General features: G+C 41.3%; 1 protein-coding gene across 3 annotated transcripts in view; it reads left to right on the top strand.

Moving 5' to 3' along the window:
* Positions 1–7,606: 7,606 nt before the first annotated feature.
* The window catches only part of ATR (ATR serine/threonine kinase), a 127,008-nt gene continuing 109,184 nt past the window's right edge, over positions 7,607–25,430 (top strand). For 2 of the 3 annotated variants that reach the window (XR_004058597.1, XM_030934857.1), the window contains exons 1-5: positions 7,607–7,821; positions 18,688–18,779; positions 20,353–20,493; positions 23,477–24,354; positions 25,170–25,348. Coding sequence is in view for 2 of the 3 variants with exons in the window: in XM_030934857.1 (XP_030790717.1) it covers positions 7,763–7,821; positions 18,688–18,779; positions 20,353–20,493; positions 23,477–24,354; positions 25,170–25,348 (1,349 nt within the window). In the remaining variant the exon portion in view is untranslated. Of the gene's footprint in view, positions 7,822–18,687; positions 18,780–19,678; positions 19,776–20,352; positions 20,494–23,476; positions 24,355–25,169; positions 25,349–25,430 lie in introns of those variants that run through there. The other variant, XM_030934863.1, reaches the window with a different exon arrangement.

The following is a 25,430-nucleotide window of genomic DNA, read 5'->3' as shown; positions in this document are numbered from 1 at the left end:
TATGATCCCGCAATCCCACTGCTAGGTATATACCCAAAAGAAAGGAAATTGGTTTATCGAAGAGATAACTGCACTCCCATGTTTATTGAAGCACTATTCACAATAACCAAGATTTGGAAGCAACCTAAGTGTTCATCAATAGATGAATGGATAAAGAAAATGTGGTACATGTACACAACGGAGTAGTATTCAGCCATAAAAAAAAGAACGAGATCCTGTTATTTGCAACCACATGGATGAAACTGGAGGTCATTATGTTAAGTGAATTAAGCCAGGCACAGAAAGACAAACTTCACATGTTCTCACTTATTTGTGGGAGCCAAAAATAAAAACAATTTAACTCATGGAGATAGAGAGTGAAATGACGGTTACCAGAGGCTGGGAAGGGTAGTGGGGGTGACGGGTGTGAGGTAGCGATGGTTAACGGGTACAAAATATAGTTAGATAGAATAAGATCTAGTATTTGAGCCTGTAATCCTAGCACTTCAGGAGGCCAAAGCAGGCTGATCACTTGAGCCCAGGAGTTCAAGACCAGCCTAGGCAACATGGCAAAACCCCCGTCTCTACAAAAAGTACAAAAATTAGCCAGGTGTGGTGGTGTGCGCTTGTAGTCTCAGCTACTTAGGAGGCTGAGGTGGGAGAATCACTTGAGCCTGGAAGCCCAAGGCTGCAGTGTACCAAGATCATGCCACTGCAGTCCAGCTTGGACAACAGATGAGACTTTGAAAAAAGAAAAAACATCTAGTATTTGATTGCAGAACAGGGTGACTACAGTCGAGCATTTATTGTACATTTTTAAATGAGTATAATTGGATTGTTTGTAACACAAAGGATAAATGCTTGAGGTGATGGATACCCCGTTTACCCTGATGTGACTATTACACATTGTGTGCCTGTATCAAAATAGCTTATGTACCCCATAAAATATATACACCTACTATATACCCACAAAAATTAAGAATTGGCTGGATATGGTGGCTCCTGCCTGTAATCCCAGCACTTTGGGAGGCCAAGGCAGCAGATCACATGAGGCCAGGAGCTCCCGACCAGCTTGGCCAACATGGCGAAACCTGTATCTACTGAAAATACAAAAATTAGCCAGGCATGGTGGCACACACTGGGATTACAGTAGCTGTAATCCCAGCTAGTCAGAGGCTGAGGCATGAAAATGGCTTGAATCCCTGAGGTGGAGGTTGCAGTGAGCCGAGATTGTGCCACTGCACTCCAGCAAGTGAGACTCTATCTTAAAAAAAAAAAAAAAGTTGGGAGATTGCCAGGCACAGTGGCTCATTCCTATAGTCCCAGCATTCCAGCACTTGGGAGGCCAAGGTGGGCGGGTCACTTGAGGTCAGGCGTTCAAGACCAGCCTGGTCAATATGGTAAAACCCCATCTCTACTAAAAATGCAAAAATTAGCTGGGCATAGTGGCACGCACCTGTCATCCCAGCTACCTGAGAAGCTGAGGTGGGAGGATGGCTTGAATCCGGGAGGCAGAGGTTGCAGTGAACCGAGATCAAGTGATTGCAATCCAGCCTGGGTGACAGAGTGAGATTCATTTCAGGAAAAAGAAAAGGTCTGGGAGACTCCCTCCCCCTCAACTATGGAGAATGGGTTAGAGAAAAACAAGCCCAAAGGCAGATAGGCAAGCTAGAAGCCTGTTGAAGTAATTTAGGCAAGAGGTGATAATGGTCTAAAACTAGAACGGTGGTAAGAGAATTTGGAGGAAAGTGGATGGGTTTGATATTTAGGAGATAGAATCTAGTCCTTATCTTTTAAAGACATAAACTTAAGTATCCGCAGATAAATTGATATAATGTCTAGACCTTTCTTTAATCCAACCGAGGATAGAGAAAATGAGAAAGGTGGTTATAGATGAAACAAAGACTAACCATATGCTGATAATCATTGATTGGGTGATGGGCATAAAGGAGTTCCTTATTGTGTCTACTTTTATATCTATTAGAAAGTCCCCATAACAAAAAGTTAAACAAAATAAAGTGCCTGGGAAATGCAGAAGGGAAAATATTCAGTAGGGAAATAGACATAGGAAATATAAATCTTGAAGAGAGATAAGGGAAGAGCAATGAATTTTGGAGTGAACAGCAGACGGAAAGTTAACTGAAGCCTTGAGTGTGAATGAAACAATAAAAAAGAGAAAAGAACCTAAGTCAGAATCCTGAGGAATACCAACAGTAAAGGGAATGGCAAAGAAGTGTTGTTAACAAGAGAGTCATGGAGTCCAAAGAAAGCTTTCCAAGAAAGCAACAGTGGTCTACATTAGGGGTCTCCAACCCCTGGGCCACAGTACTGGCTGTTAGGAACTGGACCACGCAGCAGGAGGTGAGTGGAGGGCAAGCAAGTGAAGCTTCATCTCTATTCACAGCAGCTCCCCATCACTGGCATTACCGCCTGAGCTCAGCCTCCTGTCGGATCAGCAGGGCATTACATTCTTATAGAAGTGCAAACCCTATTGTGAACTGCACATGCGACAGATGTAGGTTGCACGCTCTTTATGATAATCTAATGCCTGATGATCTCTCATTGTCTCCCATTACCCCAGATGGGACCGTCTAGTTGCAGAAAAACAAACTCAGGGCTCCCACTGATGCTACATTATGGTGAGTTATTATATATTACAATGTAATAATAAAAAGTGCAAAATAAATGTAATGTGTTTGAATCATCCCGAAAACATCCCTCCACCTTCCTGTCCATGGAAAAACTATCTTCCACAAAACTGGTCCTTGGTGCCACAAAGGTTGGGGACTCCTGGTCTCTATTGTCAAATGCTGCTAAAATGTCAAATGCAAGAACTGGTCAACAGACATATGAAAGTCATGGGTGACTCTGGTGAGAGGCACTTAAGGGGTGGGAGGGCAAACAGGACAGAGAGTATAGTATATGTAGGTTTAGGGCTGAGTAGAAGGTGTAGAAATGGAACCAGCCTGGATAATACATGAGTTACTAGAGGGAGGATGTCTACTTGGAATGCTGACTTCTTGAATCAACACTCATTTGTTAAAATACTGTTACAGATGTTTGATTTCTCTAAATGACCTGCTACTCTCCTTTTATTCTGTCCTACACCCTCCTGCCAGATTCAAGTGTAGCTTTGACCATCACTCTTTATATAAAATATCCCAGAGCCTCTCCACTACTTACTGAAGTCTGTACAAATGTCTCAGACTACTCTAAATGTCCTCTCATACCAGCCGAAGGGGACCGTGTTCCTCCCTCATTATGCTTTTTGCTCATACTGCTGCCTCTAGTTAGAATATATTCCTTTTCCCCAATTTTTGTCTCTTGAATTCCTCCTCATCCTTCAAGTCCAATCTCAGATATGGTGACACCTTCTCCTTGAGCTCCTTCCTGATCCACCTCTTCTTTCCACTGGAGTAGATTGTGTCCTCTATTTTTCCAATACATGCTGTTTATATCCCTCTCCTAGCATTCACTGGATTTCCCTTTGCTCTTGTCTATGTTCTCATTACATCCTTTCTGTATCCACAAATTGTACATTACCTGAAATTAACTTTTTTTTTCCTCCGAGACAGGATTTGGCTCTGTTGCTCAGGCTGGAATGTAGTGGCGAGATCGTGGCTTACTGCAAACCTGGCTTCCTTGGCTCAAGCCATTCTCCTACCTCAGCTTCCCAAGTAGCTGGGACTATAGGTGTGAGCCACCATGCCCGGCTGAAATTAACTTCATCTTCCTCATCTTTCTATATGCCACAGAAGTACCTAACCCAATATCTTGCACAAAATGACTTTTTGAATTAAATGGGATTTCCAAGGCTCTACTATTTATAAGGTTTGCAGGTTTATACTGCTTTTTAGAATTACCATGCTATTCAGATATTGCCTTCCAGATAGCATTCTCATTTTTATAATCTTTCTTCATATGTTCTAAAAATAGCTAAAATGTGATATTTTTAACCTATTTTTCAGATGTGCTATTTAAGTTTAAAAGTATACTTATTTTAGTTTTTAAATGCATCAGTTATTTAATTAGGTTCTTGGTAAGAAATTTAGAACACCAAATTGCTAGGATAAACTCCATTCATCAGGACAAACACAGATTGCAAGTAGCCCTGGAGCTGAGGAATAGCTTTGATTTTTGGTAACATTTATGAGTCCACAGCTTTCTAATTTTTTTTTTTTTTTTTTTTTTTTTTTTTTTTTTTTGGGACGGAGTCTTGCTCTGTCACCCAGGCTGGAGTGCAGTGGTGCAATCTCCACTCACTGCAAACTCTGCTTCCCAGGATCAAGTGGTTCTCCTGCCTCAGCCTCCCCAGCAGCTGGGATTACAGGTGCCCGCCACCACGCCAGGCTAATTTTTGTATTTTTAGTAGAGATGGGGTTTCACCATGTTGGCAGGCTGGTCTTGAACTCCTGGCCTCAAGTGATCCACCCACCTCAGCTTCCTGAAGTGCTGTGGTAACAGGTGTGAGCTAGCACGCCTGGCCACGAGTCCACAGCTTTCTGATCAACCTTCCATTGCTCTGTAATCTTCTATTACTCTCTTTCTGTGTTGACGATGTCACTTTGTCTGTATTTGGGCTTCCATAGCACCATCTTCTTGAAGCAAGCATTGGTAAGATGTTTTGGAATTTTCACATTGCTGATTTCAATTTTGTGATGACCTCTGGTGTATTCTCCACAGAACCTGAATAAGGACCAGAGGTCCAGTCACCATTAATAAGCCACTCCTCGGCTGCTCCAGTAAAACCAGCCTCTTGCCTCTGTGGTGCCCAGTAAGCATTAGCAGAATGATCCCAGGAGAGAAGCTAGTTTGCAGTTTTCTCTGTGTTGAGGTGTTTCTGTTTGTTTTTCCTGTGGTTCAACAGCAGCTTTTGAGGTACATCTTTGGAAGGATCTAGGCGTTTTCTGAAGTTTACTTTGCAAAAAGTATCACCATTCTTGTTGCCACCAACTGGGTTTGTAGCAATGGCAAGAAACTTTTCCTTTTTCAATTCTGGACTTTCTTCTTTTTCTTTTCAATTCTGGATTTAGTAGCTGAGTACTTCCTCTCATACCTGGAGTTTCTGACATAGCAGACTGGGAATATCTGCCAATTCCTCTGATGAGAACAGGATTTCGGCTGCGGTGGGGCTTCCCTTTCTTTGGCTTTTTAGCCTTGAGGTTCCCTTTTTTTTTTGAGACGGAGTTTCGCTCTTGTTGCCCAAGCTGGAGTGCAATGGTGCAATCTCAGCTCACTGCAACCTCTGCCCCTGGGTTCAAGTGATTCTCCTGCCTCAGCCTTCCGAATAGCTGTGATTACAGGCGCCCACCATCACACCCAACTAATTTTTTATATTTTTGGTAGAAACGAGGTTTCACCATGTTAGCCAGGCTGGTCTCGAATTCCTGACCTCAGGTGATCTGCCTGCCTCAGCCTCCCAAAGTGCTGGGATTACAGGTGTGAGCCACCGCACCCAGTTGAGGTTACCCTTTTTAACCTTGCCACTACCATCAGCCTTCTTGGCTTCAGGTTTCTTCTCCTTGGTATCTAGCTTCTCAACTTTTCCCCCCACCATCTTGCAAGACAGGAAGGAGCTATTTTTTTTTAATACATGTTGGAATATCCTAGCTATGCAGATACAAATAGTAATATAACATCCACCCAAATATAACATTAAATTTTGATTCAATAATAATTAATTTAAATTCTACCAAAAAAAAAAAAACCCTTAGTGATATGTTGAAGCTTCATCATTTCATTCCCTTCTCTCCCTTCCACAGGTGCAACTATCCTGAAGTTGATATCTATCTTTGTCAACCATGTTTTCATACTTTTGTCATACATATTTGTATACATAACAAACACAAAGCATTGTATTGTGGTTTTAAGATTATATATAAATGATATGACACTGTTTTGTATACCTTTGAATTTGCTTTTTCAATCAACATAGTTTTCAGGATTCATCGTTGACAAATGTAGTATAATTCATTCATTTTAACTAAGAAATTATATACCACTTTATGACTTTACCGCCTCTTAATCTTTGCTGTAGTCTTGTGAGGTAGACATTATTAATCACATTTTACAGATGAAAAAATGGAAGTACTAAGAGATTAAGTAACTTTACTGAGGTCATACAGTTTCTAGCAGATGGAATGAGAACTTGTGTAGGGACTGTAACTTCCAATCCCATGTCCTTTCTACTAAAACATTCAGTGATTCATTCAACAAATGTTTACTGAATACCACCTATGTGCCAGACACTGTTTTAGGTCCTGGGTATCTGATAGTTAACAAAATAGACAAGACCTTGCTCTCCAGGAGCTTACATTGTAACTGAAGAGAAACAATAACATAGTATGTCCGAGTGTGGTGGCTCTCACCTCTAATCCTAGTACTTCGGGAGGCCAAGGTGGGAGGATCGCATGAGGCCAAAAGTTTGAGACCAGCCTGGGCAACATAGCAAGACCTTGTTTCTACAAAAAATAATTAGCCAGGCGTGGTGGCATGTTTGTAGTCCCAGCTACTCAGGAGGCTGAGGCAGGAGGATCAATTGAGCCCAGGCTGAAGTGAGAGAATCGCTTGAGCCTGGGAGGTTTAGGCTGCAGTGCGCTATGATTGCAACATTCATTGCACTAGAACCTGGACAACAGAGTAAGACAACGTCTCTAATTAAAAAAAGAGGGCGAGAGAGAGTGTGTATATGTGTTAGTCTATATGAAGCTCTTTGGTGTTATTTTGGCAAACACCTGAAGGAAAAGGGGCAATGACAGAATGGCGTTCAAGGCAGAGAGTACAGCAAATGGAAAGTTCCTGAGGCAAGAGCATATTTGGCTGTCATTACATCACTTTTTTTAAAAGATACTATATCAGTTAACTATCCTCATGTACCAAAGAACAAATGTAAACATACTGCATGACTTTGAGTGATTAACTACCTAAATTCGACATGTCAACAATTTCTTATAGTGTTCATCTTTCCAATAAATTGAGTTGAGCTAGAAAATGTGTATTGCCAAAATCCATTGCTTTACTTTAAAAATTAAATCACAGGTTGTGGATGCCCGTAATGGTGGTATTTCCACACATAGTACTGCTGCTGATTTGATGAGACACAAATATAAACCAACCCCATTCTTAAATATTAAAGGTTGGTAGGGTCCTCAAGGAAACCTAAGAGTGACTGACTTCAAGTTGAAAAAAAATGCGTAAAAGGAAAAAAAACAGGGAGAGCCCACCTTTTGGCCTGTATCTCTCAGAAAGAGGGACAAGAGCGGTGGGAAAGTGAGGAACTTTTAAAATGTGAGAGCGTTACTCTGGGGAAACCTGGAGTCTACTCTTGGCCTTTACTCGCTGTCATCGTTCTCACATTTGTGAAGCGAGAGTCTGGGCTGGCGGTCCTCAAGCCCTATCCTCCCCCGATCTGGAGGTGTTGCTTCGCTGTGCCTCCCAGGCTTGAGAACAGTAGAGTCTGGCCACTCAAAACTAAAGCTTCACGAACATTGCTCGCTCGGTGCTGAGACCTAAAGCTGACGCTACCCGGGAAATTCGACCGACGCGCGCCAGCCCGCTTGCCCCGCCCGCTAACGGCTTCCCGGCTTCCCCCGGGTCCTAGGCAGAAAATATTCAGGGCCTAGCAAACGGGGCCAGTAGCGGCTTCCGGGAGGAGTTTTGGCTTCCGCGAGGAGTTTTGGCTTCCGCAAGGCTCCGTCGGGCGCTGCGCTCTTCCGGCAGCGGTAGCTTTGGAGACAACTGGAACCCGATTCGGCGTAGTTGACGAGTGCCGCGCAGCCCCAGCATGGGGGAACATGGTGTGGAGCTGGCTTCCATGATCCCCGCCTTGCGGGAGCTGGGCAGGTAGGGGTAGGCCCATTCTGGGTCCTGCATCCTCCTCCGCCGGTCCCGGCTGGGGTTTCACATGCTCTCCCTTCCCCTGCCGCGCCATGGCTGGCATCCCCTAAGTCCCCGCTGTGGCCCTTGTGGAGATGCTCCGTGGCTGATTTGGGCGCTTCTCCCTCAGAGTGCCCGTTGATAGGACATGGGGCGGTCGCCACAAACCTGCGGGAAGCCGGTCCGTGGGGGAGAGAGGCGTCTGCTGGCCGTGGTTTACCACAGCAGCCCGCGGGTGTTAGCCCTGACCCAAGAATTAGCCCCGACCCGAGAGTTTGCTTCCTGCAGCTGGAGGGAAGAGTGCCTGATAATCGCTTTCTGGTCACTTTTCTACACCATTTCCTTCTCGAAAATCTTTTTCCTTAGACGAAGGACTTGACCCATCGATTTCTGTTCTTCGTGATCACTCGTGGAGGAATTGGTTTTTAGCCTTACATTTTGTCACCAAACTGCCCTTGGAAGAAAATCACCGCTTCTTATTTTCTGCAAGTGACATCACTTGCTGGAACAGGCAATTTTTTTCTTTGAATTGAAGTCGTAGTACGTACTGAAGATGTGACCTCCTTCGTATTGATCGTCCAGTTCCCAATCCGTTATTTTAGTCAGAAATTGGAGAGATAGACCTCAGGGTCCACAAAACTCAGCGTGCACAGAGTGTTGCCAAAATTTGGAGACAATTTAATATTTCGTTTGCAAATGCTTGTTGTCTGTAAACCTCGTGAAAACCAGTATCTTACCAAAAGAAGGAGGGAGAGGTGTTGATGGCTGCCACACCCCTTCAATACACAGGCAGGCTTCCCTGAACCAGGCCTAAAGACTCGGTAGGGCTTGTTTTGTTTTGTTTAATTCTAACCTGTGAACAAGAAATAAATGAGCTCGTAGTGCTACCGCAGTTAAATTATCAGTTGGAATAACTGCTTCCCAGTTTCTTAAACTGTTTGAAAACTTTCCACACAAAGTCAAAGCTGACATTAAGCCAATGGGATAGCTACTTCTCTTTCTTTTTGCAGCGCAGTTGTGTTCATTTCCACTGGTTGGCCATCCAAATAATCTAGTTTCAATATATGAATAAGAGGATAAATGAAGGGATCATTCTTGTCCTAACTGCATCACTATTTTTGAGTGTATGAATTTTTTTCCACTTTTTATCTGCGGCAAATATACTTTGTGTTTAGTTTACAAAATAACTTCTACATCTCTAAAAGAAGATGAAGAAAAGTGATCATTGTAGGAAGGTGGTTTACAAATTTCATCTTCCAGGCTCACTGTGAAGCTCAGTATGTTTTTCTCACTTTGCTTTAAAGTAGAATTAGCTGGTTAATACTTCTCTTCCCTCTTGCGTCTTCCTCCGTGAGTCCTGTTAATAAAAATAATTGGTTCTTGGATTATATATAGTCTGTTCATCAGTAGAGCTTATGTTACCTTTCATTTATTTGTAGCTATTCCAAGAGAAAGAATAGAAAAACTGACCCATAGAGAGAGTTGTCTAATAGTTTTTAATTGTCATGGCTTTTTCATTAAAACTACTTGAATCAAAAAAGCTGATCCATTTTCATAGTATGTCCATGACATAGAATGGAACAAGTGTTACCACTGTTTAAGAAAAAGGGTCAGAGAAGTTGAAGAACTAAAGGCACAGCTAGCAGATACCAGAGCTAAGTTTCAGATTCAAGCTATCAAGGCCTTTTCTTCCAAAATGTTTCCTTTTAATTGACTATGGCAATTAGACTACTGAAAAAAAATGAGATACTAATGTTCTAATTTATGGGCTGCTCTTCCTCAGTCCCTCAGATAAATTTTGTCCTATTGTTTTTTTGCTGTTAGCACTCTGCTCTGCATAGTGTTGCCAAATGACCTTTCCACTCTCCTGCCTTCAACCATAATCTGCTATTTGATAACTCCTAATATGTTTTTCCAAATCATGTCTCCTATAGAATTATATATTTACTGTATACTGGCAGTTTCACTGAGTGTCCTATGTGTAGTTAAGATTCAGCATATCCAATACAAATTCTCCACATGTCCTAACCTTCATAAGCTTTCTTTTTTAAATTAAAAAAAAAATTTTTTTCCTCTTATTCATTGAAGTAGAGCTATCTCAGTAAATGGCACCATATTCACTTATTTCTCCAAAACAGAAATCTAGAAGTCATTCCTGACTGTTCTCCCACGTACTTTCAGACTATGTCCTTGGCCCTCTTTTAATCTGTGCTCTCTTCCCAAGTAATCTTACCTAATCTCATGACTTTAAATGTCATCCATATGCTGATAACTTCCAAATTTATATTTCTAGATCAGAGATATATATTAGGTCGCTTACTCAACACCCACACTGGGAAGTGAAAATTAACATATCCAAAACAGAACACCTGATTTACTGCCCTTGAATGTGTTCCTTCTCCCATGTTATTGTAAATATACCAACCAAAAGCCTAGGAGTCATCCTTGGTTTTTTTCCCTTGTCCCTTAATAATCCATAAGTTAGTTCTGACAACCATATGTTTAAGATACATCTAGAATCTAACACTTTTCACTGTCTTCACTGCTACCACCAGAATTTCTTACCTAAACTATTACAGTAAACTTAGTTGATCTCTCCATTTCTACTTTTACCTACTTACAATAGATTTTCCACTCAGTAAAGTGATTTTTCATCTATTAGTCATATTGTAAGTTCCTCCTGCACAAAACCATCCTTTAACTTTCCAGCACATTTAAAATCAGTATCAAATCCAAACTCCTTACCAAGGCCTCTAAGGTCCTACATAATCTGTCTCAGCCTGCCTCTGACCTCATCACCTTCTATCCCTCTTTTGCTTACTTTAGTGATACTGACCTTGTTTCTCCAGGACACCAAGGCTGTTCCTGCCTTTAATCGTTTGCTGTTCCTTCTATCTGAACACTGGATGGTTTCATTTAGATGTCATTCAGAATCACCTTCTCTGATTTTCCTACTTTAGATTGCTTTGCAGTTGTAAGACATTTTCAAATGTGGTATTTGCTATTAAAATGTTAAATGGAACAGTGGGATATGGATGAGCTTCTGAGGAGCAGCAGCATTAGCCACTAGAGATTTGGATGGTGTAAAGAAGCTAGTCATGTGAATCTGAGATTAAATAGGAAGTACAAAGGCCCGTAAGTGGGAATGAGCCTGCTTTTTTTTTTTTTTTTTTTTTTTTTTTTTGAGACAGAGTCTTGCCCTCTCCAGTGGCGTGATCTCTGCTCACTGCAACGTCTGCCTCCCAGGTTCAAGCGATTTTCCTGTCTCAGCCTCCCTTTCCTGTAGCTGGGACTACAGGCTTGTACCACCCAGCTAATTTTTGTATTGTTGGTGAAGATGGGGTTTTACCATGTTGCTCAGGTTGTCTCCAACCCTGACCTCAAGTGATCCATCCGCCTCAGCCTCCCGGAAGTGCTGGGATTACTGGCGTAAGCCACCGTGCTGAGCCTGAATGAGCCCACTTTTAAAAGAATAGTAAGAAGGCTGGAGCACAGGGTGCAAAGAGGGGAGTGGTATGAGTTAAACAGGGAGGGGTAGGCAAGGGCCACATCCTTCAGCACCTTAGAGGCCAGAAAAAGGAGTGAGATTTTATTGTGTGATGGGAAACCATTGGAATCTTTTAAACAGGGAAATAACAATTGAGTTCATGTTTTTTAAAACTTGCTTAATTTTTACTCCCTTAAAGTCCTTCAGTGCTTACACATTGCCTTCAGTGTAAAATCCAAACTCCTTAGCCAGTCCTTTGAGTTTTGACCTTATCTTCCCTCTTCAGCTGCATCTCTAAAGGCTTTAGCCATATAGAGCCTCTTATAGTTTCTAGTGCTTGGACTACCCCCTCTCTTACCCTTATTTTACCTGCCTTGTCCCTTAGGGATTCAGTTTTGTATCACCTCCTTAAGGAAGCCATGACTGATAGGGCCCTGCTCAGGACTGAGTGTCTCTCTTGGGTTCTTTCTTGGGCCTATCAGTTCTTAACCATAATTACCTCTTGTTTGTCCTTTAATCTGCAAATTATTTTAGGGTAGGTGCATTCTATCTTGGTTATCCTGGTATTTGAAGCACCTCAGAGGAGGTGCTTAAGCTTTATATAATACTTACATTAATACTCAAATTTTATAGTATACTTTTGAAAAGTTACACCCTCTTAGCTCAGTTCCAAGGTAGAAGTCACAAAATAAGAAATGCTCACTCCTGTGAGTTTTCTTTCTTTTTTCTTTTTTTTTAAACTGGCTCACCTGTTGCTCAGACTAGAGTTCAACAGTGTGAACACACCTCACTGCAACTTCTGCCTCCCGGGGTCAAGCGATCCTCCCACCTCAGCCTCCCAAGTAGCTGGGACTACAGGTGTGCACCACCATGCCTGGCTAATTTTTGTATTTTTTGTAGATGGGGTTTCACCATGTTGCCCAGGCTGATCTCAAACTTTTGGGCTCAAGTGATCCACCCACCTCAGCCTCCCAGAGTGCTGGGATTACAGACAAGCCACCACGCCCAGCCAAGTTTCTTTCTTCTGTTAGTATATCTAATGAATGGTAATCTATTTACTTTTTTTCTAAAACTCATTTTTAAAAATTACACAAATAATACATGAGTACATAATCTTTACAAAATGAAATTTTGTAAGAAACTCTGACCACTACCCACAATCCTGGCTCCTCTTCCCACATTCCTCTTTGTTCACATTTTTAAATGATACTTGTGAAATTACCCTTGGCTTGTCACAGTGTCTCCTGACTTTGTCTAAAACAATTCATGTTACCTTGTAATTACAGATTTTGAATTTTTTGTTAAATTTGTGATGTCCTATACTATGGTAGCCACTAGCCAAATGTGGCCATTGACCACCTCACATGTGGCTAGTCTAAATTGAGATGTGCTGTAAATATAAGATACACAGTGGGTTTCAAAGACTTAGTACCAGAAAAAAGAATGTAAAAGATCTCATGAATAATTTTTGTATTGATTACACATTCAACTAATATTTCAGATACATTGTTAGGATCAATTTTTTTTTTTTTTTTGCCTATCTCTTTTCTTAATGTGGCTACCAGAAAATACAGAATTGTGGCTTACATTATATTTCTATTGGCCAGCGCTGATTTAAATAAGATATATAGCACTAAGTTGTTTTGCTTTCATATGCAAATGTAACTACTTGTTCTTTGATTCTTTTTTTTTTAAGGACTTTATTTAGTAGCATATACAAACTCGCATTTTTTTTTTTTTTTTTTTTTTGGGGGGGGATGAAGTCTCACTCTCATCCAGGCTGGAGTGCAGTGGTGCGATCTCGGCTCGCTGCAACCTCTGCCTGCAGGTCCCAGTGATTCTCCTGCCTCAGTGCCACAGCCTCCCGTGTAACTAGGATTACAGGCGCCTGCCACCACGCCCAGCTAATTTTTGTATCTTTTAGTAGAGAAAGGGTTTCACCACCTTGGGCAGCCTGATCTGGAACTCCTGACCCCATGATCCGTCAGTCTCGGCCTCCCAAAATGCTGTGATTACAGGCATGAGCCGCGACGCCTGGCCCTTTGATTCTTTGTGTCTAGAGTTTGTATTACTTAAAAACATTTGTTAATTTCAGTAAGTTTTTCTGTTAAGCAAGTTCTAGGTGATGTAGCGGAGGCAAAAAGAAATAAAATGCATTTTCTCTCCTATAAGAGCTTACGGTCTAATGGCACTTCAGAAGATACAGAGAAAAATAAAGCACAGTCTGCCACCTGTAGGAGCTTATAGTCTAGTGGCAGAGAATAGGTAAATACTCCACAGGTCCAGAAGGCTATACATTAGGAATGAAGAAACCACAAAATTCAAGAAGGTTCTTACGAACCATTCATTCATTGAACAGTTTTTGTTTTTTTTTAAATGTCTACTATATACCAGGACCAGGGACGAGTTCTTTTTTTTTTTTTCCTATTTTTTGGAGACAGGGGTCTGGCTCTGTCACCCAGGCTGGAGTGCAGTGACACAGTCTCGGCTTACTGTAGCCTCCACCTCCCAGGCTCAAGTGATCCTCCCACTTCAGCCTCCTGAGTAGCTGGGACTACAGGTGTGTGCCTCTATACCTGCTCATTTTTCTATTTCTTTTGTAGACAGGGTTTCACCATGTTTCTCAGGCTGGTCTCAAACTCCTGAGCTCAAGCAGTCTGCGCACCTTGGACTCCCAAAGCACTGGGATTATAGGCATGAGCTACCATGCCCAATCAGGATCAGTTCTTTTATGGCATTTATTAGCTGTAAATGCCATTGGTCCTATACATAATCAATTAGGATTGGACTTTGTGGTTTGAATAATAAAAAAAAATCAGATTGGCTCATGCCTGTAATCCCAGCACTTTGGGAGGCCGAGGCGGACGGATCATGAGGTCAGTAGATTGAAACCATCCTTGCTAACACAGTGAAACCCCATCTCCACTAAAAATACAAAAAATTAGCCAGGCGTGGTGGCACGTGCTTGTAGACCCAGCTACTCGGGAGGCTGAGGCAGGAGAATCACTTGAACCTGTGAGGCAGAAGTTGCAGTGAGCCGAGATCGCGCCTCTGTGCTCCAGTCTGGGCGACCGAGTGAGACACCATCTCAAAAGAAAAAAAAAAAAACGGCCAGGCGCAGTGGTTCATGCCTGTAATCCCAGCACTTTGGGAGGCTGAGGCGGGCAGATTACCTGAGGTCAGGAGTTTGAGCCAGCCTGGCCAACATGGTGAAACCCCGCCTCCACTAAAAATACAAAAATTAGCTGGGTGTGGTGGCACACGCCTGTAATCCCAGCTACTTGGGAGGCTGAGGGCAGGAGAATTGCTTGAGCCTGGGAGTCGGAGGTTGCAGTGAGCCAAGATCGTGCCACTAACTGCACTCCAGCCTGGCCGACAGAGCGAGACTCTGTCTCAGAAAAAGAAAAAAAAAATCACTTTTTCTTTTACCACTATTTGAGATAAGTGGGGGAAAATGTATGAACATTTTACAGTGCTATATAGAAATAAATTGTGACATATATGAAATATATACTATTATTTATAAGTAACCGTCTTAACTATACCCTAAGTTGTTTTGTCAGAAGTGATGGACTTTGCTAATCACTCACATACAACCTTCTGTGAATCCTCTAGGTAGAGTTAATCATTCCCTGCTTTGGGTGTATATGATACTTGCTTTTAATTATTTATTTATTTTTTTGAGACTGAGTCTCGCTCTGTCGCCCAGGCTGGAGTGCAGTGGGGTGATCTCGGCTCACGGCAACCTCCGCCTCCCAGATTCAAGCGATTCTCCTGCCTCAGTCCCCGAGCAGCTGGGACTACAGGCGCGCGCTACCACACCCAGCTAATTTTTGTGTTTTTAGTAAAGATAGGGTTTCACCATGTTAGCTGGGATGGTTTAGATCTGCTGACCGCATGATCCGCTTGCCTCAGCCTCCGAAAGTGCTGGGATTACAGGCGTGAGCCACCATGCCCGGCCGCTTTTGATTATTTAAGTGCATTCCTCTCCTCTCCCCAGCAACTATTCTGAGTTCTTTGAAGCAGAGGATCTTGTTTTACTTGCCTTTTGAATTTATTAAATTATTTGCATCTGTACCCATCCTTTCTTTCTATGTTTATGAAAGAGTTACCCTCCTGTCCAAGAATTATCTTTTTACTTGTATCTGGTTCCAAGAAGAGGAGTCAAATCTCAAGAATCGGTTGCTCTAAGGGAGAAACAAAACAAAGCCCTCTTGATCTCATACAGTTCTTTAGTTATCACCAACTCTGCTTCTCTTCATTTCATGATCAGGCTTTGGAAAGAACCGTCTATTCTCAGTAGTCACATTTCATTAGCTTTTCAGCTCCTTGCAATCTGGCTCCTGTCTTTACCTCTACAGGAAAACTTTAAAAGTCCAAAAGACATACAAAAGTGAACTCAAAATGGATCAAATACCTAAACATAAGAAATAAAACTGTGAAACGCTTAGAAGGGAACATAGAGGGGGCCGGGTGTGGTGGCTCACACCTGTAATCCCAGCACTTTGGGAGGCCGAGACGGGTGGATCACCTGAGGTCAGGAGTTCCAGACCAGCCTGACCAACATGGAGAATCCCCATCTCTACTAAAAATATACAAAATTAGCCAGACGTGGTAGCACTTGCTGATAATCCTAGCTACTCAGGAGGATGAGGCAGGAGAATTGCTTGAACCCAGGAGGCAGAGGTTGCAGTGAGCCGAGATCGTGCCATTGCACTCCAGCCTGGGCAACAAGAGCAAAATTCTGTCTCAAAAAAAAAAAAAAAAAAAAAAGAAGGAAACATAGAGGGAAAGCATTATGACATTGGATTTGGCAGTGATTTCTTTGATGACACAAAGCACAGGCAGCAAAATAAAAAAAGATAAATTGAAATTCATCAAAATTAAAAACTTTGTGCATCAAAGGGCAATATCAATAGAGTGAAAAGGCAACCCATGGAATTGGAGAAAATATTTGCAAATCATATGTCTGATAAGGAGTTTAATATCTAGAATATATTAAGAACTCCTACAGCTCAACAACAAATATAACCTGATGAAAAACAGAAAAAGAACTTGAATAGACATTTCTGCAAAGATGATGTACAAATGGACAAATAAGCACATGAGAAGATGCTCACAATTACTAATCATTAGGGAGATGCAAATCAAAACCACAAGATACTGTTTCACACCAATTATGATAGCTATTAATAAAAAAAACAGTTGGGGCCGGGCTCGTTGGCTCACACCTGTAATCCCGGCACTTTGGGAGGCTGAGGCGGACAGATCACGAGGTCAGGAGATTGAGATGAGATCATCCTGGCCAACATGGTAAAACCCCATATCTACTAAAATACAAAAAATTAGCCAGGCATGGTGGTGCGTGCCTGTAGTACCAACTACTTGAGAGGCTGAGGCAGGAGAATTGCTTGAACCCAGGAGATGGAGGTTGCAGTGAGCTGAGATCACACCACCGCACTCCAGCTTGGTGACAGAGCAAGACTCCATCTCAAAACAAACAAACAAAAAAACAAACAAAACCCACAAGAAAACACAGTTGGGCATGGTGACTCATGCACTTTGGGAGGCATAGTGGCTCCCAGCACTTTGAGAGGTCAAGGCAGGCAGATCACTTGAGCCAAGGAGATTGAGACCAGCCTGGGCAAAGTGGTGAAACCCCATCTGTACAAAAAATACAAAAAATTAGCTGGGTGTGGTGACATGCACCTGTGGTCCCAGCTATTCAGGAGGCTGAGATGGGAGGATCTCTTGAGGCCGGGAGGTTGAGGCTGCAGTGAGTTATGGTTACACCACTGCACTGTAACCTGGGCAACAGAGTTAGACCCTGTCGTCAAACGGGGAAAAAAAAGTTTAAAAACCACCCAGAAAATAACGTGTGTTGGTGAGGATGTGGAGAAATTGGAACCCTTGTGCAGTGCAGGTGGGAGTGTACAATGGTACAGCCACTGTGGAAAAGGGTATTAGAGTTCCACCAGAAATTTAGTTTTTATGTGCTTCAGAAGGGAGGAAGTGAATGCTGATTGGTCCATGGGCAGTCATGGGTGGGCTTGGAAAAAGCACCGTAAGTTCTCACTGTGGTCCATGTGACCGGCAGCCAGGCCCCCAGGTTTCAAGCCGTTCCTGGCTTAAAGGTGGGTCTTCACTGGGGGCCCACCCCTTTCTGCCCAGGAGCCTGTCTACTTCCTGCTGCCATCAACCTGCCGCCCACTACACCCAGGCTGTTCGTGCCGAGGGGCGCCTACAGGCCCGTACTGAGCTGCCCTCAGCCCACCGCTTGGCCTGCCCGTAGGCGCCCGAAGTCCCGAGGGTGCTGAGGCAGCAGGGGGCTGTTGTGTCAGTGGCGTCCTGAGCACTTGCATACCCGGCCTGGTCGTGATAACACCTGGGCTCCGCCACAACTTTGCTCCGAAATTGGTGTGGGCGCCGGGAGCGGGGAGAGGCCAGGCGGCGGGAGCAGGCACTTCCAAGTCTGTGAGGGCAGGGGGCCTTCCCGGCCCTGGAGAGAGCAGGGATGCCTGGGTTTGCAGCCATGGTTGGACGGCTGCAGCTGCGCCCAGGATGGCTGGGCTCCCGACCCTGCAACTCGGAAGGGGGTTGGGGCTTCCACCTCTCTTGCAACTCAGAATGGGGCGGGGCTTCTGCTCACTGGCTCCATGGAGCGAGCAGCCCCAGCCCCACCTTCCTTATTGCAGCGGGCATCATGGCAGTGGCCGCTCCAACTGGGCTGCCACTGCCATTAATAGCACATTTCAATTTGTACTAATCACATTTCAAGTGCTTAGTAGTTACTTGTAGCTAGTGGCCACCATATTCAGGTCTAGGCTTTGCTGATTGGATCTCTTTACTATTACTTAGCATATTTTTTTTTCTTGTAAGTTGGTAACATTCAGATTTTCTTTTCAATTTTTAAACAGAAGAATACTGTGAATATCGATATTGATGCTAAACACATTTGATAAGTTGTACTTTAGAGAATTTTTTTTGCAAATGAAACTGAGTCACTTTAAGAATTAAAAGCTTTTGGCCGGGCGCGGTGGCTCAAGCCTGTAATCCCAGCACTTTGGGAGGCCGAGACGGGCGGATCACGACGTCAGGAGATCGAGACCATCCTGGCTAACACGGTGAAACCCCGTCTCTACTAAAAAAATACAAAAATCTAGCCGGGCGAGGTGGCGGGCGCCTGTAGTCCCAGCTACTCCGGAGGCTGAGGCAGGAGAATGGCGGGAACCCGGGAGGCGGAGCTTGCAGTGAGCCGAGATGCGGCCACTGCACTCCAGCCCTGGGGATAGAGCGAGACTCCGTCCCAAAAAAAAAGAATTAAAAGCTTTTAATTTGTATTTTAGTGCCACACCAGAGGAATATAATGCAGTTGTACAGAAGCCAAGACAAATTCTATGTCAATTCATTGACCGGATACTTACAGATGTAAATGTTGGTAAGAAACCAATTATTTCTTATATAAACTTTATAAATTGGACTGTTTTCTTTTCCATATATACATTATAGTAGCATTTTCTCCATGTAGTTTTAGATGTAGAGTATTTGTGATAGTTACTATTTTCAAGCAAGTTATTTGTTAATATTGCTTACTACTTGTTACAAAATTTGAATTAGGCTTTTAAAATAATTCTCTCTTCCTATTTGTTATCTAGATTTTCTACTGCTTGCTATGAGTTCTTTGATACTGGATGTTATACGTAAAAGTATTTGGCCAGTACCAATCACGTGGACCCTATTTTGGTTAGCTCTTATGCCAGTGGTAGACTAATAGCAAATGCCACCCAAAAAAACCTCTTTAATTAAGTTACTCTTTAAGTAAGTTCATGCCTGTGCCTGTAGGAGATTATAGGATTATGTGAGTTACTGAATCAATTATTGCCTGTTCATGCCAATCTGATAGAATATTACCTACCTGGCAAAATGGTGTCACATTTGTCATATCTGTTGAAATTGCGTGGAAGGGATAATATAAAATGGCATTAGGCTCATGGTTTATAATTTGAATTCCAAATTTGGCACAGATTTTATGACTTAGACTAGCCATTAAGCCTTTCTTTTTCAACCAGTAAAAATGATGGGTTGCTGAAAAATAATAAAGGACTGCTGAATACTTGCAAGATGTGTTTTTGTATCGTATTGGTATTCCCTCTGTTTAGACTACTTGCCCTTCCCCTCTCTGACCAACTCCTCATCTAGGAATCATTTCCTTCACAGTGTCTTCCCAGATACCTGTTTCTCCTTATTCTGGATTAGTGCAGTTACCATATTGTATTGTAATTATTAGTTTGTTTGACTCCTCATCAGATTGTGAGAACTTTTGTTTTTAATCCTTAGATTTTAGCACTGCCTGACATGTTATTCCTGAAGTACATGTTTGATAAATGGATGTATGGTGGAGGAATGCATGTGATTTTTAAACATTTAAAATTAGGTAAGACTAGCGTTGGCTGGGCATGGTGGCTCACGCCTGTAATCCCAGCACTATGGGAGACCGAAACGGGTGGATCACCTGAGGTCAGGAGTTTGAGACCAGCCTGGCCAACATGACGAAACCCTGTCTCTAATAAAAATACCAAAATTAGCTGCACTGGATATAATTCTGGTCACCAAAGTCTGGTCCCCCCACCCTTTTTTTTTAAATTTGAAGAGACAGAGTCTTGCTTTGTTCCAGGCTGGAGTGCAATAGTGTGATCATAGCTCACTACCGCCTTGAACTTCTGGGCTAAAGGGAATCCTCCTGCCTCAGCCCCCCAAGTAGCTGGGACTATAGGTACACACTACCACTCCCAGCTAATTTTAAGAAAAATTTTTTTTGTAGAGATAGGATCTTGACATCTTATCCAGGCTGGTCTTGAGTTCCTGGGCTCAGGTGATGCTCCCACTTTAGCTTCCCAAAGTACAGGGATTGCAGGCGTGAGGCACCTTGCCCGGCCCACAGTTTGGTTTCTTAACAAAAGGACCATTGTTTAATTTGTCATGACTCTTTAAAATAAATCTTGTTGTTTTAGTTGCTGTAGAACTTGTAAAGAAAACTGACTCTCAGCCAACCTCCGTAATGTTGCTTGATTTCATCCAGCATATCATGAAATCCTCCCCACTTATGTTTGTAAATGTGAATGGAAGCCATGAGGCCAAAGGCAGTTGTATTGGTAAGTGCTGTTATTCGTGCATTCACTTGCCATCTGTTTTATGAAATCCTCCTTTTACTGCTCTTGTGAAATATTACAGGTACAGAATTATACTTTTTTGGGTCAGCTTCGCTATAAATTGAAGGAGCAAAATGGTAATGGTTAGTTTCCCTTCACATATCCTTATTGTTTTCTTTTTAGTATTGTATACTAGGTACTTAGAAATAATCAAATTTGTTTATTTGCCATCGAACACTTTGGCATAGTTTTCTTTTGTCTGTTTTTGGTAATCTCTTCTAGATCAGAGATTGGCAAGCTTTAGTCCACAGTGTGGCTGCCTGTTTTTGTGACCTAAGTTTTTGTGTTTTGTTTTGTTTTCTTTTCTTTTTTTTTTTTTTTTTTTTTGAAGAACAGGGTCTCGCTATATTGCCCAGGCTGGTGGTCTTGAACTGCTAGACTCAAGGGATCCTTCTGCCTCAGCTTCCTGCATACCTGGGATTATAGGCACATGCTACTGTACCTGGCTTCATTTTTTGTAAATGAAGTTTTATTAGAACACAGCCGTGCTCATTCTTGTACTTATTGTCTGTGACTACTACAGAGGCACCTTGGGCACTCAAGCCAAAAATAATACTATCTGATCCTTTAAAAAAAGTTTGCTGACTGCTCTTCTGTATATTGAAGCTTTTCTCTAGGCTTATTCCTCATTGCATCTACCACTTTGGTCCCTTCATTGGTGTCTTCATAAAGAGATGCAAAATAAACATTTTTTTTGTATAATGGATAAAGTATTTAAAAATTTTTTGCTCGAACTTTAACTCAACTTTGATAGCATGTCCTCCAAGAAGTTTTTTTCTGAGCACTACTTCTAACTGCTTAGAACTGGCTTGGTTACTCCTTTATTCTCTCTTAGTACTAAGTGTTCTGCATTTCATCTATCGTAGAGGCTTTTAAACTGTACTCTAATCATTGGTTTGTCTATATTCTTTCCTACAGTTTTTAAACTACAAGTCATAACCCACTAGTGGGTTATGACATTAGGCAATTACCAGCATTTAAAACAAGATGAAATGAACTAGAAAATAACATAGGCTGGGCGTGGTGGCTCATGCCTGTAATCACAACACTTTGGGAGTTCGAGACTAGCCTAGTCTACGTGGCAAAACCCTGTCTCTATCAAAACCAAAACAAAACAAAACAAAACAAAAACATTAGCTGAACACGTTGGCACATGCCTATGGTACCAGCTACTTGGAAGGCTGAGGCACACAAATTGCTTTAGCCTGGGAGGCAGAGATTGCAGTGAGCTAAGACCGTGCCACTGCACTCCAGCCTGGGTGACAGAGTGAGAACCTGTCTCAAGAAAAAAAAAAGAAAATATTAGAGTACATTGTATGTAATAAGAATAAGTACTATTTCATGAACCTTTTATTTTAAATATTTAAATAAAATGCATGTATATGTACTGGGTCGTGATATAAAATGTTATTTCTTTGTTGCAGTCAAAAAGCTGAAACTGTACTGTGCGATTCATGAGGACAGGACTATGACTGATTTATTCTTGTGTACGTGAGACAGAGTCACCACTCAAATTTTAATTGAAGGAATGACAATAGCTACCCTTTATTGGACATTTATTTTACTTTGGAACTGTGCTGAGTATTTCATGTACATTGTCTTATTTGGTCCTCACAGTAACCCATAACACAGATAGCATTATTCTCCTTTCATACATGAAATTACAAAGGTTCAGAGAAATGAAAAGTTTATACAATTAGTAAGTGGAAAGCTAGGACCTTGTCTGTCTGACTCCAAAGTTGGTACAGGCATACCTCAGAAATATTGTGGGTTCAGTTCCAGGCCACCACAATAAAGTGAATATTGCAATGAAGTAAGTCACGTGAATTTTTTGGTTTTCCAGTGCATATAAGTTATGTTTACATTGTACATTAAGTGTGGAATAGCGTTATGTCTAAAAAACAATTAAAAATACTTTATTGCTAAAAAATGCTAACGATTATATGATCCTTTAGCAAGTTGTAATATTTGTGCTGGTGGAGGGTCTTGCCTTGGTGTTGAGGGCCTTTCTCCGGATTAGGCTTTGACTTAAGGGAATGTTGTGGCTGATTTGATCTTCTTTTTTTCCTACTGGAAATTTCCTCATCTTTTAATGATTTGATCTTCTATTCAGACTACGAAAACTTTCTCCATACCAGCAATAAGGCTGTTTCACTTTCTCATCAATGGTGTGTTTGGTGGAGTAGCACTTTTAATTTCTTCCAAAAACTTTTTCTTTGTTTTAACAAGTTGGTTGTTTGGTGGAAGAGGCCTAGCTTTCAACCTGTCTTGGCTTTCAACATGCCTTCCTCAGTAGGCTTAATCATTTCTAGCTTTTGATTTGAAGTGAGAGATGTGCGACTCTTTCTTTTATTTGAACACTTAGAGGCCATTGTAAGGGTTATTAATTGACCTAATTTCAATACTGTGTCTCAGGGAATAGGGAGACACAAGGAGGGGGAGAGATACGGGGAACTGCTGGTCGGTGGGGCAGTCAGAACACATACATTTATCCATTAAGTTTGCCACGTTATGTTGATGTGGTTCATGACAGCTCCAAACAATTACAATAGTAACATCAAACATCACTGATCACAGATCACCATAACAGATATGATAATAATGAAAATGTTTGAAATATTGTGAGAATTACCAAAATGGGATACAGAGACATGAAGTGACCACATGCTGTTGGAAAAATGGCACTGATACACTTGATGCAGAGTTACCACAACCTTCAATTTGTGACAAATGCAGCATCTGCAACGTGCAATAAAACTGGGTATGCCTGTGTTCTAAACTATTATGTTTCCACTGTGAAAGGAATGTTTTACACTCTTTTGTTAGTGAAGTTTATTCTTTAAAAGTCAATCGTCAAGGATTTAGCAAATGAATTGGCACTTCAGATATACTTGTTTATTTAATATATTTTTTGTTTATTTCAAAGAATTCAGTAATTGGATCATAACAAGACTTCTGCGGATTGCAGCAACTCCCTCCTGTCATTTGTTACATAAGAAAATCTGTGAAGTCATCTGTTCATTATTATTTCTTTTTAAAAGCAAGAGTCCTGCTATTTTTGGGGTGCTCACGAAAGAATTATTACAACTTTTTGAAGACTTGGTTTACCTCCATAGAAGAAATGTGATGGGTCATGCTGTGGAATGGCCAGTGGTCATTAGCCGATTTTTAAGTCAATTAGATGAACACATGGGATATTTACAATCAGCTCCTTTGCAGTTGATGAGTATGCAAAATTTAGAATTTATTGAAGTCACTTTATTAACGGTTCTTACTCGTATTATTGCACTTGTGTTTTTTAGAAGGCAAGAACTCATACTTTGGCAGATAGGTTGTGTACTGCTAGAGTATGGTAGTCCAAAAATTAAATCACTAGCAATTAGCTTTTTAACTGAACTTTTTCAGCTTGGAGGACTACCAGCACAACCAGCTAGCACTTTTTTCAGCTCATTTTTGGAATTATTAAAACACCTTGTAGAAATGGATACTGACCAATTGAAACTCTATGAAGAGCCATTATCAAAGCTGATAAAGACACTATTTCCCTTTGAAGCAGAAGCTTATAGAAATATTGAACCTGTCTACTTAAATATGCTGCTGGAAAAACTCTGTGTCATGTTTGAAGATGGTGTGCTCATGCGGCTTAAGTCTGATTTGCTAAAAGCAGCTTTGTGCCATTTACTGCAGTATTTTCTTAAATTTGTGCCAGCTGGGTATGAATCTGCTTTACAAGTCAGGAAGGTCTATGTGAGAAATATTTGTAAAGCTCTTTTGGATGTGCTTGGAATTCAGGTAGATGCAGAGGTAAGTAATTTTTCAGGTTACTTGTTAAGTATGTATTTTGTTCATCATTTAATTGTGTACATATGTGCAAAATGTAATAATAAGAAAATGTAATATCTTGAATAGTAGTTTATATTTGGAGCATAATGATTTTCATAGTGTAGTCTGGCTCACTATTATAGACTTTTACTTTGATTTCAGAAGGATTTGTTGTTTAAGTTGGTAGTGAACTGCCAATGGAGTAGAATGTTTCTAAGTAGAATCTGTGATGTGTAAATGTATTTGTTGCATTATTAATTAAAAGGGGGCAGTTATCAACTTAATTGCAGAAGCTTTGATCACTCAAATAGATTTTGTGTCTGACAAGTTATAATCAATCACTTAGAAAACCTATGAATGATTAATCATGCCAAATTATGTGCTTTTTTCTGTTTGGACTGTGGGAGTCAGGTAATACAATAAAATCATCAGAGATGCCGTAACTTGATTAAATATTTTAATTTATTAATCCTGCTGGATTTGTTACATGAAAAAAGTTGGTAATTCCCTTGCAACATTTTTTATAAGGGAATTAAAATTTATAGCATTTTGGTAAGAGGAAAAACAGGATGTAGAGAGAAGGATTTGTCTTAAACCTTCTGAGACTATAGAACCATAGTCTATATATAGACTTAAATAATATAGATCAATTTAGATGTTTGTTTTGCTTTATGAGACCCTAAAAGTAGTTTCACTAGAAAACATCTGACTAACATCTAATACATTCTTGCTACCTATGAATAATATAAATATATTTTCTAAGGACTATTTCTGGAAATTATTTTTTATTTTCTTAGTACTTGTTGGGCCCACTTTATGCGGCTTTGAAAATGGAAAGTATGGAAATCATTGAGGAGATTCAATGCCAAACTCAACAGGAAAACCTCAGCAGTAATAGTGATGGAATATCACCCAAAAGGCGTCGTCTCAGCTCGTCTCTAAACCCTTCTAAAAGAGCACCAAAACAGACTGAGGAGTATGATGACCTTCATTCAGTTTGTATTTAGCCATTAAATAAAACTTTGTTCACTTTTAAAAATCAACTTATCAGTTAAGTG

This window comes from Rhinopithecus roxellana, chromosome 1 (genome assembly GCF_007565055.1).
Source record: "Rhinopithecus roxellana isolate Shanxi Qingling chromosome 1, ASM756505v1, whole genome shotgun sequence".
In the NCBI taxonomy this organism is placed as follows: Eukaryota; Metazoa; Chordata; class Mammalia; order Primates; family Cercopithecidae; genus Rhinopithecus; species Rhinopithecus roxellana.
Note: the sequence above shows the minus strand (reverse complement) of the source record. Positions and strands in the feature narration are given on the sequence as shown.